The sequence below is a fragment of the Rhinatrema bivittatum genome, chromosome 4 (genome assembly GCF_901001135.1).
Source record: "Rhinatrema bivittatum chromosome 4, aRhiBiv1.1, whole genome shotgun sequence".
Lineage (NCBI taxonomy): Eukaryota > Metazoa > Chordata > Amphibia > Gymnophiona > Rhinatrematidae > Rhinatrema > Rhinatrema bivittatum.
In genome coordinates, this window is record NC_042618.1 from 20391620 (window position 1) to 20405778 (window position 14159).

The 14159-nt window shown below is 39.6% G+C and overlaps 1 protein-coding gene across 6 annotated transcripts in view; it reads right to left on the minus strand.

Annotated features, from left to right (window-relative positions):
• The window catches only part of PPP4R3A (protein phosphatase 4 regulatory subunit 3A), a 161723-nt gene that overhangs the window by 112979 nt on the left and 34585 nt on the right, over positions 1-14159 (minus strand). For all 6 annotated transcript variants that reach the window (XM_029597805.1, XM_029597802.1, XM_029597803.1 and 3 more), the window contains exon 2: positions 7138-7193. In XM_029597805.1, coding sequence (XP_029453665.1) covers positions 7138-7193 — 56 coding nt within the window. The remainder of the gene's footprint in view (positions 1-7137; positions 7194-14159) is intronic.

A 14159-nucleotide genomic window follows, 5' to 3' on the forward strand; every position in this document is an offset into this window, starting at 1 on the left:
CCACTGACTTCAATGTAAAATGAAAAACAAATTGGACAAATTAATTTTTTTTCATCTGTTCCAAAACTACTGGGAAAAAAAAAATGGAGGCGCCCATCAAATGAATCAACAAACTACCAAATTTTACAAGGCTGCACATCTCTACTAGTTATCAAGTTCTTTAAAAACTATAAAATCATTTATGATACTGTATACTATAGTGGCTTTTGTGCTTTTTGAAATAAAGGCATGATTATAAGGAGCTAAAAAATTGCTAAATTATTCAACATATAATATACACACACACACACACACACACATATATATATATATATATATATATATATATATATATTTATTTTAAGGAAGATTATTTGGTTTATTGTTTACACACAGAACTGATATTTAAGAGTATGCAGGTTCTAGTGCCAGCTCTGGCAGGGAGTTTGTTAATTCAGGCAAGTTACTTTATCTCCTTGTGCTATCATCTTCCAACACAGACTGTTACTTGATGATAAAAGCTTAGGGCATTTTGCACACAAGGAAATCCTCAATATACTCTTGGGTAATAAAATTCAATGTAGAAAAAAGAAGGCCTTTGGGTGGCCTATGTATTCCTGCTCTGCAACTCCTAGAACTTATCTCTTCAGTTAGTTACAAATTATTCTGCACATGCAGACACTGCATATAAAGAATGCAAAGTGCTTTGTTATCTATCAATTAGTTGATAGTATTAAACAAGAGGTTTCATTCACAAAGGGACTTTTTCCCATTGTGTCTAGAGAAACAAGCGTTTTCCATAGATGATAGGATGGATTAGCCATGCTTTCTTGGGTGATATCATCCTGACGGCACAATTCGGAATCTTCTCCAGGAGCTCCTGAGCGAATCTCCTGCTCACTTGGGTCTCCTCAGTCATTGTCAAAGATTCTAATATCTTAGAGACTGCCAAGGAGGTGGGCAGGTACACATGGCTGATCCACCCTGCTATCTAAGGAAAACACTGTTTATGGTAAGCAAACTTGCTTTTTTTCTGTCGATTAAGCGGCTGCAATAGCCATGCTTTCTTGGGGAATCCCAAGGGTTGATATTTATTGTGCAACCCATCTACCTTTGTGGTAGTCTCTAGGAATGTTCTTCTGTGCTCAGCACTGCGCTAAATGCTGTACTGTCAAGAGTTTGACAGTTTGTCCAGGCAATAGTGAACTGTGAAGGTGTGAACAAGACCAAGCTGTAGCTTTGCAAATGTCTAATGGGCATGTTTTTCAAATGTGAAAAGGATGATGCTGTGGATCATACTTGATGAGCTTTAACCTTTCTGGAGAGAGGTAGGGAGGGTGTTCCATAACATTGTTGAATGCAGCTTGTTAACCAGTTGGAGAGCATTCTCTTTGATACTGCTACCCCCTGTTTATTGGGGTCGTAGGAGACAAACAGTTATTTATCTCATCTGTAGCTCTGTGTCCTTTCCTTGTAATATAACAAAGCTCTTTTACTATCTAAGGTGTGTAATGTTTTTTCTCTCTCATTCTAATGTGGTCTTGGAAAGAATGTTGGAAGGGAGATTGACTCATTAAGGTGAAAGGCAGTAACTACTTTTGTTAAGAACCTTGGAGTGGTCAAGTACCACTTTGTCGTGAAAGAATTGAAGATACAGTGGGGTAACTAGTTCGCCGATTCTCTTTGCAGAGGTAACTGCCATGAGGAAGAGAACTTTTCATGTGAGATATTTCAGCAGTGCAGTTCGCATAGGCTCAAATGGTCCTAACATAAGAACCATTAGCACTATGATAATACACCAAGGGGTTGCTGGTTTCCTCACGGATGTGTAGATATGGCGAGATTGCCAATTTAATGGTGAATCTGCAATAGTGCTGAGATGGACCCTTACAGACAATCGGGCCAATACAGTACAGCGCGCTCTGGCGGAGCGCAGTTAACCCGCATTTGGATGCGCGTTTTCGACGTGCTAGCTTTACCCCTTATTCAGTAAGGGGTAATAGCACACAGAAAACGCGCGTCCAATCCCCCCGAAACTAATAGAACCCGCAACATGCAAATGCATGTTGATGGCCCTATTAGTTATGCCCGCGCAATTCAGAAAGTAAAATGTGCAGCCAAGCCGCACATTTTACTTTCAGAAATTAGCGCCTACCCAAAGGTAGGCGTTAATTTCTCTCGGCACCGGGAAAGTGCACAGAAAAGCAGTAAAAACTGCTTTTCTGAGCACCCTCTGACTTAATATCATGGCGATATTAAGTCGGAGGTCCCGAAAGTTAAAAAAAAAAAGTTTAAAAAAAAAAAAAAGTTTGAAATCTGCCTGCGGCTTGAAAACCGGATGCTCAATTTTGCTGGTGTCCGGTTTCCGAACCCGTGGCTGTCAGTGGGTTTGAGAACAGACACCGGCAAAATTGAGCGTTGGCTGTCAAACCCACTGACAGCCGCCTCTTTTTACCGCGGGCCCTAATTTAAATAAATTAATTTACTGAATCGCACGCACAGGAGAGTGGCCTGTGCGCTCGCCCACTCTCCCGTGATTTTTACTGTATCGGCCTGAATGTCTGAAGACCTGTATGGGATAGATGGTAAAATAGTCCAGTAGGAGCTTTGGTACGCAATCAAGAAGGTCTAGTGAATGTGTTTTGCACAATTCTGTGTCACATCTCCACTTAAAGGTGTAGTTGCAACATGTGGAAGGTTTCTGAGAGGAAAGGAGCACTTGCTGTATATGATCTGGGGGTAGTAATGGTGCTAAAACCTGGCACTCGATCGCCATACCATTATATGAAGGGACTGGAGAAGCAGATGGAGAAGCATCCAGTCTTCCTGAGTGAGCAGATTCAGGTAAATTCCCAACCATCTCTGGTTGTCGAATCGATAATTGTTTGAGATAAGCATACATACCATGGTTGTCTGGACCATGCTGGTACTATGAAAATCGTGTTCGTCCTGTCTTGTAAGCATTTCTGACTGTTCGAGCAATGGGCAGGATTGGAGGAAAGGCATATTAAGCAGTCTTGTGGACCATGACAGGAGAAATGTGTCTTGTGATTCTCTTCTTGGACTCGGTAGAAGTGAGCAGAACTTCTGCAGCTTTGCGTTGTGCTCCCTTGCAAACAGATCTATGTCTGGGTAACTCCATTGGGCAAAGATGTCGTCGGCCTCATCTTAGTCTAGTTCCCATTTGTGGGGATGAAATATCCTGCTTAACTTGTCCGCTTGCACATTTGCTATACCTGGTAAGTAGGTTGCTTGAAGTGTGATTGAATGTTTGGTCGCCCTGTCCCATATTAGAGTCGCCTCTTTCAAAAGGGTTAAGGAACTTAAGCCTCCTTACTTGTTTATGTAAAACACAACGACCTGATTGTCTGTGTGGATCATTTCTGTTTTCCCACTCAGAAAACGCTCAGATATTACTAGTGCAGTGCGAATCGCAATGCACTAGTAGTAGAAGGTTGATTTGGTAATTTGATCCTTGAACTGTCCATTGTCCCTGAGATTGGTAATGTAGCAAGTGTGCGCCCCAACCTCAGGTTGAGGCATCTGTCATAAGAATCAGTTGGTGAGGGCATGGTCTCAGGGGTGCGCCCTCTTAATATCTTCGGTTGTAGCCACCAATGCAAATCCTGCTTCATGGAGTTCGTTAGTGTCACTAAGGTAGACACTGGTTGATTTCGTTGTGTCCACTGCACCTTTAGGCCCCAATGCAGTCTTCTCATTTGAAGTCTGTTTAGTGACACCACATGGATGGCTGCTGCCATATAACCAAGCAGGATGAGAAGCTTGCACACCCTCCTTCTGGTGCAGTGTCTTTGAAGAGCTAGTAGTCACAAGCTTTGCTGCCTGTTCTTGGGAAGAAATGTTTTCATGAAAGTGGAATCTAAGGTTGCTCCAATGAATTGTATGGAATGAGTTGGTTGAAGTGCTGACTTCTCATAGTCTATTACGAAACCCAGTTCTTCCAAGTAGCTTATCGTTGTTTGTAGATCCCCCATAAAGCTTCCGCTGTTGGAGACACTATTAAGCCAGTCGTCGAGATATGGAAAAATCCGTAGTCCTTTGCGATTAAGATGGGCCACAGCTACCGCACCAAACACTTGGTAAAGACTCTCGGGGCAGATGAGAGTCCAAAGAGGAGCACCTTGTACTGGTAGTGCTTACATCCTATCTGAAAACACAGATACTGCCAGCAGGAAGGGTGCATAAGCGTCTTTGAGATCGAGTGAGCACATACAATTGTATTAAGAAGAGAATGGACTTGAGAGTTACCATTTTGAATTTCACCCTCTGTAACATCCTATTGAGTGGGTGGGGATCTAAGATTGGGCTAAGCTCCCCTGTCCTTTTGGGCTGAGGAAGTATTGGGAATAGAATCCCTTGTGTGCGAGCACTGGTGGAATATGCTGTATGGCTTTCTGCGCTAACAGTTTCTTTGCTTCCTCCTGTAACTGTATGATGTGAGAAATATCCCAACAGGAGAGGCTAAGTGAGGGAGATCCAGGAAAGTTATGAAATCTAGATGATATCCGAATCGGATGATGTTTAACATCCAGTGGCCCAATGCTGTCCTGGACCATGCTGTAAGTTGTGCCTTAACTCTGCCTCTGACTGGAATCAGTAACTATGGCTGACTCTAAAACCCTATTGGTTCTTAGGAGTTGACTGCTGCTGCTGTTTGAAGTCTCCTCACCCATTGGCATCCTATTTCTGGAGGTTGTTGTTGTGGGTGTGGCTGTTGGTACTGTTTGGGCGATACTGTCCATATTGCTTGTAGGATTTCTTTTGGAAATATTGATTTTTTTATATTGAGAGAAGTATCTCCTGTAAGTAGGTGGCTGGTCTTTTGGTAGTAATAAGGATCGTACAGCCACATTTTGTTCCTTGATTTGTGACTGTCTCCTTTGTCGCCAAACAGGTTGTTTCCTAAACAGAAGAGTTCTGCTAGTTTTTCATGGACATCCTCTCTTATCATGTTTGCCCTTAGCCACGCTATGCGGTGTGCCACTATTGAGGTTGCCAGTGTCCGTGATGCTGTCTCAAACATTTCGCATACTGACCTCAATAGGTGTCTCATACCTTCCTCCAGGTCTTGAAGAGGCTGTGGCAATATCTGTTCGCCTGACTCTGAATGAACTAAGGATTCCAAATGGTAAACACAATCATATGTGTACTCTACCATGTAGAGCTGATGTTGCTCAATATGAGATGTTAACATTGAGCTGTGAAAAACCTCTCTTCAAAAATCATCTAAGATTTTATCTTCTTTTCCCCGTGGACTGCTGGCATGAAGCTTGGTCGTAGTTTTCTTCATGGCCGATTCGACCACAACTGATATATGTGCGATTTGGACCATTCCATAGTACTGTGATTTTTTTTAGGCAAAACTTCAGATCAAGTTTCCTTGCCACCGAAAGGTTAGACTGTGGGGACTCCCAGGATTTCAGCAGCAACTTGTCTAGGACCACATGGGAAGATAGAGGTCCCATTTGAGCCCTCTGCACTAAGATCTTTTGCATGCTGAATACCTCCTTGCGTGTTTCTGGCTATTTCTCACCTCCATGTTTATACTGAATTCTCCATTTTCTCTATGAACGTGGAATAAGTTAAATCCTCTGGTGGAGATGAGTGTTCTGGGGTTCTTGATGTTTGTCAGAGAGGACGGCAATAATGGTGATGAGTGGTCCACAAGCATGGAAGGTGGAGCGCTTGTAATATCAACAATGATCAAGGAATTTCTGCCCAATATGAAAGACTCTGCACCCTAAGTAGAGAGCTTGAACGTGGTTCTTCTGGGTACGTGTCAGAGTGATCGTTGAACTCTGGAGGCTGCACCCGGGGATACAGCATAAAGAACAGGCCTATAATCCTACCAAGACGGAAAGTCTTCCAAATAAGAAGTATCCCCTAATTACGGTCACCATACCAAGTCCTACCTTCAGGTCTCTGCAACTGGACAACAATCTTTGAGTTCTAAAAATTAATCTTATTTATATTTTCCTCTGCAACTGGACTACAATTTCTAAGTTCAAAATTCATTTTATCTTATTATTTATATTTGGCATGGTTAATATGTCACTATATCCAAGTTAAATATTTAAATTATACAGTTTATATTACATAATTTTATTAATTACAAGTAAAACTATTCTATATTATTTATTATCATTATGTTAAATTGTCATCCAGTTATAATGTTCCATATGTACCACTGTTCTATGTAAAGCCGCCTTATCTCTGTTGGGCAGTTTATCGTTATATGTAAACCGGAGTGATTTATAGTCTCTATAAGAACCTCGGTATATAAAAATTAAAAATAAATAAAATAAATAAATAAAATTATTGATGTAATTTATGCCACAGCCTGTTTTGATTTCATGTGTGGAGGCACTGATGGAGCTGTTGGCAGGGGAACCCTGTAGTGAATTGAGGAATCCCTGGGTAATGCTTGCCTTCTTGGAGGAGGGACTGCTGCCCTGTAGATATCTGCTGACGGGGAGCAGAGTGGCTGGAATTGTGGCAGCTCTTCTATTGGGGGTCCTATCCCAAGGATATAACTCTTCCTGATAATATGGTTCTCTGTGTTTTCTGAGATTTGGGACAAGCCAGAGAAGACTTCCAGGTCACTCTGCAGCGACACTGAAGAAATCACTGATGGGATTTGGTAGGTGAGAACTATGGCTCATGAGAAAACATCTGCATGAATGGTTCCAGTTCACCTGGAATGGTTAATGCAGTCTGCTTATCGAGGGGAAAAGACCTTTATTGAATAATGCCCAATGACTAATTGTCCATCTCTAAATTCAATTCTCATTGAGCTGTAATTTAGTATATAAGTGATTCTAACCAATAAATGTGCAGGTATTTTGCAGTCCAACCTAGACAGGTCACCCAAAAACTTTAGCCCTCTTTATGTTGAGGAAGGGAGCAAAGGAGGCTAGTCAAGTACTGCTTAGACAACTCTGAATGGCTGACCAAATGGCATCAGCGAACATAGTTAGGAAAAGTACTGCAATAATCTTTATAACCATCTAAGGACAGAGATGTGAAAAAAATTAAAAAAAAAAAGAAAAACTGGAGACCATGCATGATAGATCCTTATTGACAGCCAAATAAGGAATGTAAACTAGCATATGGCAAATCAGGTGCTTAAAAGTTTACCTGTTGTTTCTGGTATGCAGTGTTAGGATTGATTTTGGATTCCAAAAGAAGGGAACCTGAAAAAGAAATAAAAAGCTAAATTTTTCCTCATCTCTACTTTTACTAAAACTTTCAAGGATGACACAGAAACCTTAAATAATAACATTCCTCTTCATGTATAAGTTGGTGAACATAGATAATACCTTGATAAACAAGATTTACACTGTTAACACAATAGAATGACTATCTAAAAAAAAAATATTATTTTTTTTTTTTTTTTTTTAGAAACTCTGACCCTGCCATGAAGTTTCATCTCACACATGAGGACCAGTGTGAATTAGAAAAATCCTTTTCACAAAAATAAAATAAAGTTTCTCTTACTTTTTGCAATTACTAACTTATGAAAATAAAGAACCAAATGAAGCTCAATATACAGCTGTGAGCAAAAGTTTCAGTGTGTCTGGTCAAATTTCATGTTTCAACGAATCTCTTAAGTGAACAGAAGCTGACAACCTCTACATCAGCAGTGGGCAATTCCGGTCCTTGAGAGCTGCAAACCAGTCAGGTTTTCAGGATATCCCTAATGAATATGTATGAGAGAGATTTACATGCACTCTGCCTCCATTGTATGCAAATCTATTTCATGCATATTCATTAGGGATATCTTGAAAATCCGACTAATTTGTGGCCCTTGAGGACCAGAATTGCTCACCCCTGCTCTACACGGTATAAAAGTTAAACATGACATCTTTCCACAATTTTAAATGCAAAATTACTTGATTATTTTAACAGACTGAAAATAATAAAAAAACAGTGAATATGGCATGTGCAAAAGTTTGGACAACCTTTTACTCAGTACCTCTTTGGCAGAAACATCTTCTAAACCAGTGGTTCCCAACCCTATCCTGGGAACCATTGTTCTAAACTTTTCCTATAGCCAAGTAAGTATTTCTAGTCTTGCCTTTAGAATTTTTTGCCCAATCTTCTTTGCAGAACTCTTCTAGCTCAGAAATATTCTTAGGTCTCCTTGCATGCACTACTGTTTAAGATCTCCCAACAGATTTTTAACAACATTCAAGTCTGCAGATTGTGAAGGCCATTCTGAAAAAAACTTCATCTTTCTTTCCTGCAAGTACTTCAGAGATATATTTCAGATCATTGTCTTGCTGAAATATCCTACCTCTTTTCAGCTTCAATTTCTTCATCAACTGTGTGACACTAGCTTCTAGGATATGTTGATATATAGTTGAATTCATTCTTCCTTCCACTCACACAATATTTCCTGTGTCACTAGCTGCCACACAACCCCAATGCATAATAAATCCACCTCACATACTTAATGATTGGCAAGGTGTTCTTTTCTTCAAACACATCAGGGGTGGACAATTTCGGTCCTCAAGAGCCACAGGTTTTCATTATTTCCACAATGAATACGCATGACAGATATTCATGCACTGCCTCCCATCTTCAGCTGATATTTATTAATAGCTCTCTATGCTACATTACACAACATAAGAAATGCCATACTGGGTCAGACCAAGGACCATCAAGCCCAGTATCCTGTTTCCAACAGTGGCCAATCCAAGTCACAAGTACCCAAACATTAGATAATTAATAAGCAATAGTAGCTTGTGATTTATCAAAATAGCAATTTATGGATTTTTCCTCTAGGAACTTATCCAAACCTTTTTTAAACCCAGTTATATTAACTGCTGTAACCACATCCTCTGGCAGCAAATTTCAGAGCTTAACTATGCACGGAGTGAAAAATAATTTTCTTTGATTTGTTTTAAATGAGCTACTTGCTAACTTCATGGAGTGCCCCCAGGTCCTTCTATTATCTGAGAGAGTAAATAACAGATTTACATTGACTTGTTCAAGTCCTTTCATGATTTTGTAGACTTCCATCATATCCCCCCTCAGTCGTCTCTTCTCTAAACTGAACAGCCTTAACTTCTTTAGCCTTACCTCACAGGGCAGCTGTTCCATACCCCTAATCATTTTGGTCACCCTTCTCTGCACCTTCTCCTAGATCTCTTTCCTGGGTGGTAACTCCTAACATAGAACCTAACATTGTATAACTACAGCAAGGGTTATTTTTCCCTATATGCATCACTTTGCCCTTGTCCACGTTAACTTTCATCTGCCAATCTTCCATTCTCGCAAGGTCCTCCTGCAATACATCATAATCTGCTTGAGATTTAACTACTCCACATAATTTTGTTTCATCCGCAAATTTGATCACCTCATTAGTTGTACCCCTTTTCCAGATCATTTATAAATATATTAAAAAAGTACTGGCCCAAGTACAGATCCCTGTGGCACTCTACTGTTTACCTTTTTCCACTATAAAAATTGACCATTTAATCCTACTCTCTGTTTCCTGTCTTTTAACCAATTTGCAATCCATAAAAGCACATCATCTCCTATCCCATGACTTTTTAGTTTTCTTAAAAGCCTCTCATGGGGGACTTTGTTGAACGTCTTCTGAAAATCCAAATATACCACATCTACTGGTTCAGCTTTGTCCACATGTTTATTCACCCCTTCAAAAAAAAAATGTTGAAAATTTGTGAGGCAAAACTTCCCTTGGGTAAATCCATGTTGCCTGTGTCCAAAACCATGTCTATCAAAATGTTTTGTGATTTTATTCTTTATAACAGTTTCCACAATTTTTCCCGGCACTAAAATCAGGCTCACAGGTCTATAGTTTCCCGGATCACCCCAGATCCCTTTTTATCTATAGGGGTTACATTGGCCTTCTTCCAATCTTCAGGTACAACAGATGATTTTAATGATAGGTTACAAATTAATTGAAATAGGTCTGAAATTTCATTTTTTAGTTCTTTCAGAACCCTGGGGGGTTATAACATCCGGTCCAGGTGATTTATTACTCTTCAGTTTGTCAATCAGGTGTACCACATTTTCCAGGTTCACCGTGATTTGGTTCAGTTGATCTGAATGAGTATCTCTCCAACATCCTCTTCAGTAAACACCAAAGTAAAGAAGTTGCTTAATCTTTCCACTATGGCCTTATCTTCTCCAAGTGCCCCTTTAACCTCTTGAACATCCGACTCCCTCACAGGCTTTTTGCTTCAGATATATTTTTTAAAGTTTTTATTGTGAGTTTTTGCCTCTATGGCCAACTTCTTTTCAAAATCTTTTTTAGCCAGTCATTTCAATGTCTTACATTTAATTTGCCAATGCTTATGCTTTATCCTATTTTCTTCCAATGGATCCTTCTTCCAATTTTTGAATAAAGATCGTTTGGCTAAAATAGCCTCTTTCACCTCACCTTTTAACCATGCTGTTAATCATTTTGCCTTCTTTCCATGCATGCTATACATCTGGACTGTGTTTTAAAAAAAACCCCGAAAAAAAAAACATCCTAGAAGCAATGTCCATGTCTGTTGCACACTTTTTACCTTTGTAAATTCTTTCAGTTTTTTTCCCCAACAATTTTTCTCATTTTATCAAAGTTTCCCTTTTGAAAGTTTAGCACTAGAGCCACGGATTTACTTACTGTTCCCCCTTCCAGTCATTAATTCAAATTTGATCATATTATGATCACTACTACCAAGCAGCCCCACCACTATCTCTCTCACCAAATCCTATGCTCCACTGAGAATTAGATGTAAAATTACTCCCTCTCTCGTTGGTTCCTGAACCAGTTGCTCCATAAAGCTGTCATTTATTCCATCCAGGAACTCTCTCTAGCATGCCCTGTTTCACTTACCCAGTCAATATTGGGGTAATTGAAATCTCCCCTTATTACTGCACCAACACACAAGGGATTTCTACCCATAAAGATTCAATTATGCATTTAGTCTCAAGCAGGATCTTGATCGGAAGAGACTCCCCCTTCCCCAAGAGGTTCCCCAGATTCCTTACAAAACTGAATCCTTTTTCCTTGCACCATAGTCTCATCCACGCATTGCGACTCTGGAGCTCTTCCTGCCTCTAGGGAGTGCACATGAAACACAGAGCATTTCAGAGAATGCAATCCTGTATGTTCCTAAATTTGGCTCCCAGAACCTTCCTCCCACATTTTCCTATGTCGCTGGTGCCCACATGTATCACAAAAGCCAGCTCCTCCCTAGAACTGTCTAAAATCCTACCTAGGTGACGTGTGAGGTTCACCACCTTCACACCGGGTAGGCATTTTACCAGGCGATCCTCACACCCACCAGCCATCCAGCTGTCAACATTCCTAATAATCGAATCACAAACTATGATGGCCGACCTAATCCTCCCTCCTGGGCACCTGGGAGACATTCCTTGGTGCGAGAGGACAATGCACCACCTGGAGAACAGATCCTTGCTACAGGATCATTTCCTGCTGCACCAGATTGATGGTCTCCGATCTTGAGACCTTCCTCCTCCAAGGTCCGATCTGCCACCTCCATAGATCGGACTCGTTTTCTAAGAGACAGAAACTTTTTGCATCGGATGCACACGTACAATTTCTCACCGGTGGGTAAAAATTATACATGTGACACTTGATGCAAAAGACTGGGAGGCCCCCCTCTTGCTGCTGAACTGCCGCCTTCATCTTAAATTTATTCAGTTCCTAGTTAAGTTTTAGGTTGGAATGGGAGAAGGACTGTATACAATTAGAGTCCTTTAAATCTATTAGTGTATTCACTATATGTCTGGTAGTGACTTACAAGGGAATGATCAAATTCTTGATAAGGTATGGTGAATTTCTGAATTTAAGTTAAAAAAAAATAAAAATCAGCCTTATACATGTGAAAGTGACACCTGCCTATAAACTGAAGGGATGGGGTGGGTGGAAGGGTTGGGAAATACAAACACAAATTTCTGTTTGTTGCCTGCCTGACTACTTATTTAAAACAAAAACATGAACACACTAAATAATATACCCCAATAGTTTACTTCTCCCCATTACTCTTAAGTTTTAAAATTTTCTCCAAGCAGTACTTATTGATTCTTTCCAGTCACCATTGATTCTTTCCATTCTTTCCTCTCATGCTCCTACTGGATTGTTTAGAATAGGCCTTGCCAACTGAAATTTTTTGGCTAGTCTTTATAATCACATTTCCTTTTTCAAAAGGAAATAGTAAAAGCTTCTACCTATAAAGTTATTTATACCCACCCCCCTAGGCTGTTTTCTTCTTAAATATTTCTTCCAAGGACAGGATAAGTAAATAATTAGTGACATAATCCAACAACTTGCACATTAAGATAACAACTCAAGTCTTCTCACTTTTATAAATCAATGTCTTTTATTCAGTTTAACTGTGATGCTTATGTCCCAACGCATAGCATTTGGAGACTTATGGGTTGTCCAATTTACCTTCTGCTGTCTGCAATGAAAAAGGAACTGACTCATCTGTAAGAGGAAATATCTAGGCTTCAAAAATACTTCTCACAGAATCCAGAATATCAATGACAACTTCCACAGAGGATTCTAAAACCCATGGAAAAATGGATTACAGTGGGCTCTGGCAGAATGAGACCTGTAACCCAGAGACACCCAGTCCCCCTCAATTGAGAAACATTCAGAATATCTGCCCTCTCTTCCACAGAGGAGTCAAATATCTAGGAATACGGTGGGCTTTAGTAGATTAAAGCCTGGGATGAAGAGACATCATCTGTCCACACTTATATAATATCACAAATAATCGGAGGTACATCAATAAATACTATATCATAACTTATATCGATTAAATCCAATCCTTTATTTTACAATTATGATGGACCTATTTAGTTTACAAATGTGAAAACATTAAAAATGAACTCACACATCCTACTGCTTAATCCTCAGACACTCACACCATATACTACCATGCTTTACCCCAGCATCAACACAACCATACCATTCCACTCTCATTCATAACATACACTCAACACCCCGTAAAACCAATAGCTTATTAGTTCTGAAATAACCTAATCTTAACAGCCATTAGATCACATTCTCACATGGCACTTTTTCCCATGTATATCTCTGGATTGTATTCAGATAAGGTGAAGATCTGTTCAAAAGAAGGACTGGATTCAGATAAGGAGGAGATCTGTTCAAAAGAATGAAAGAACTGGATTGAAATAAGGGAATACTTGTTTAAAAGGATATTGATCCATTATATTTGTCCCAAGAGATATACATGGGAAAAAGTGCCATGTGAGAATGTGATCTAATGGCTGTTAAGATTAGGTTATTTCAGAACTAATAAGCTATTGGTTTTACGGGGTGTTGAGTGTATGTTATGAATGAGAGTGAAATGGTATGCTTGTGTTGATGCTGGGGTAAAGCATGGTAGTATATGGTATGGGTGTGAGTGTCTGAGGATTAAGCAGTAGGATGTGTGAGTTCATTTTTAATGTTTTCACATTTGTAAACTAAATAGGTCCATCATAATTGTAAAATAAAGGATTGGATTTAATCGGTATAAGTTATGATATAGTATTTATTGATTTACCGCCGATTATTTGTGATAGTATTTACTGAGGTTTTGGAGGACATGCATGTTTTTGTCACACTTATATAATGCCTTTTCTGCATTGGAAACTGAAGTTGCTCCTCCAACAGACAATAAGTGGACATCTGTAAAGGAAGAAGCCACTCAATGTAACCGAAAACACTTTTAACATTATCAAACCTCATAAAAGAAAGCTCCTTCTGATAAGAGACAATCAGAGGAACTAATTTGGGATCTCTTTTCAAAGGCGACACAAAAATTAAATGCCTGCCAAGATCTTTACCTAGTAGAAATGCAAACTAGGTAATCAGTGCAATAGAAGAAATTAAAGACTCTAATATCAGTGTTATCCATCTGGAGAACAAGGACCTTGCTAGAAACTGTAACCAAGCAGTACAGAAAGATATCCAGTGTCTGGGGAAGGGAATTAAACCCATTGTAAAGAAGATTGCCTTTTCTGAAATATTACCTGTTCACGGAAAGAAAAAGGAAAGGATAAGCCAGATAGAAATTTTCAATACATGGCTCAAAACATGGTGTAAAAAAGTGATTCAGATACACTGGAGGCTGGGGTCGTGCATGGAGCAGTAAAAGACTATACAA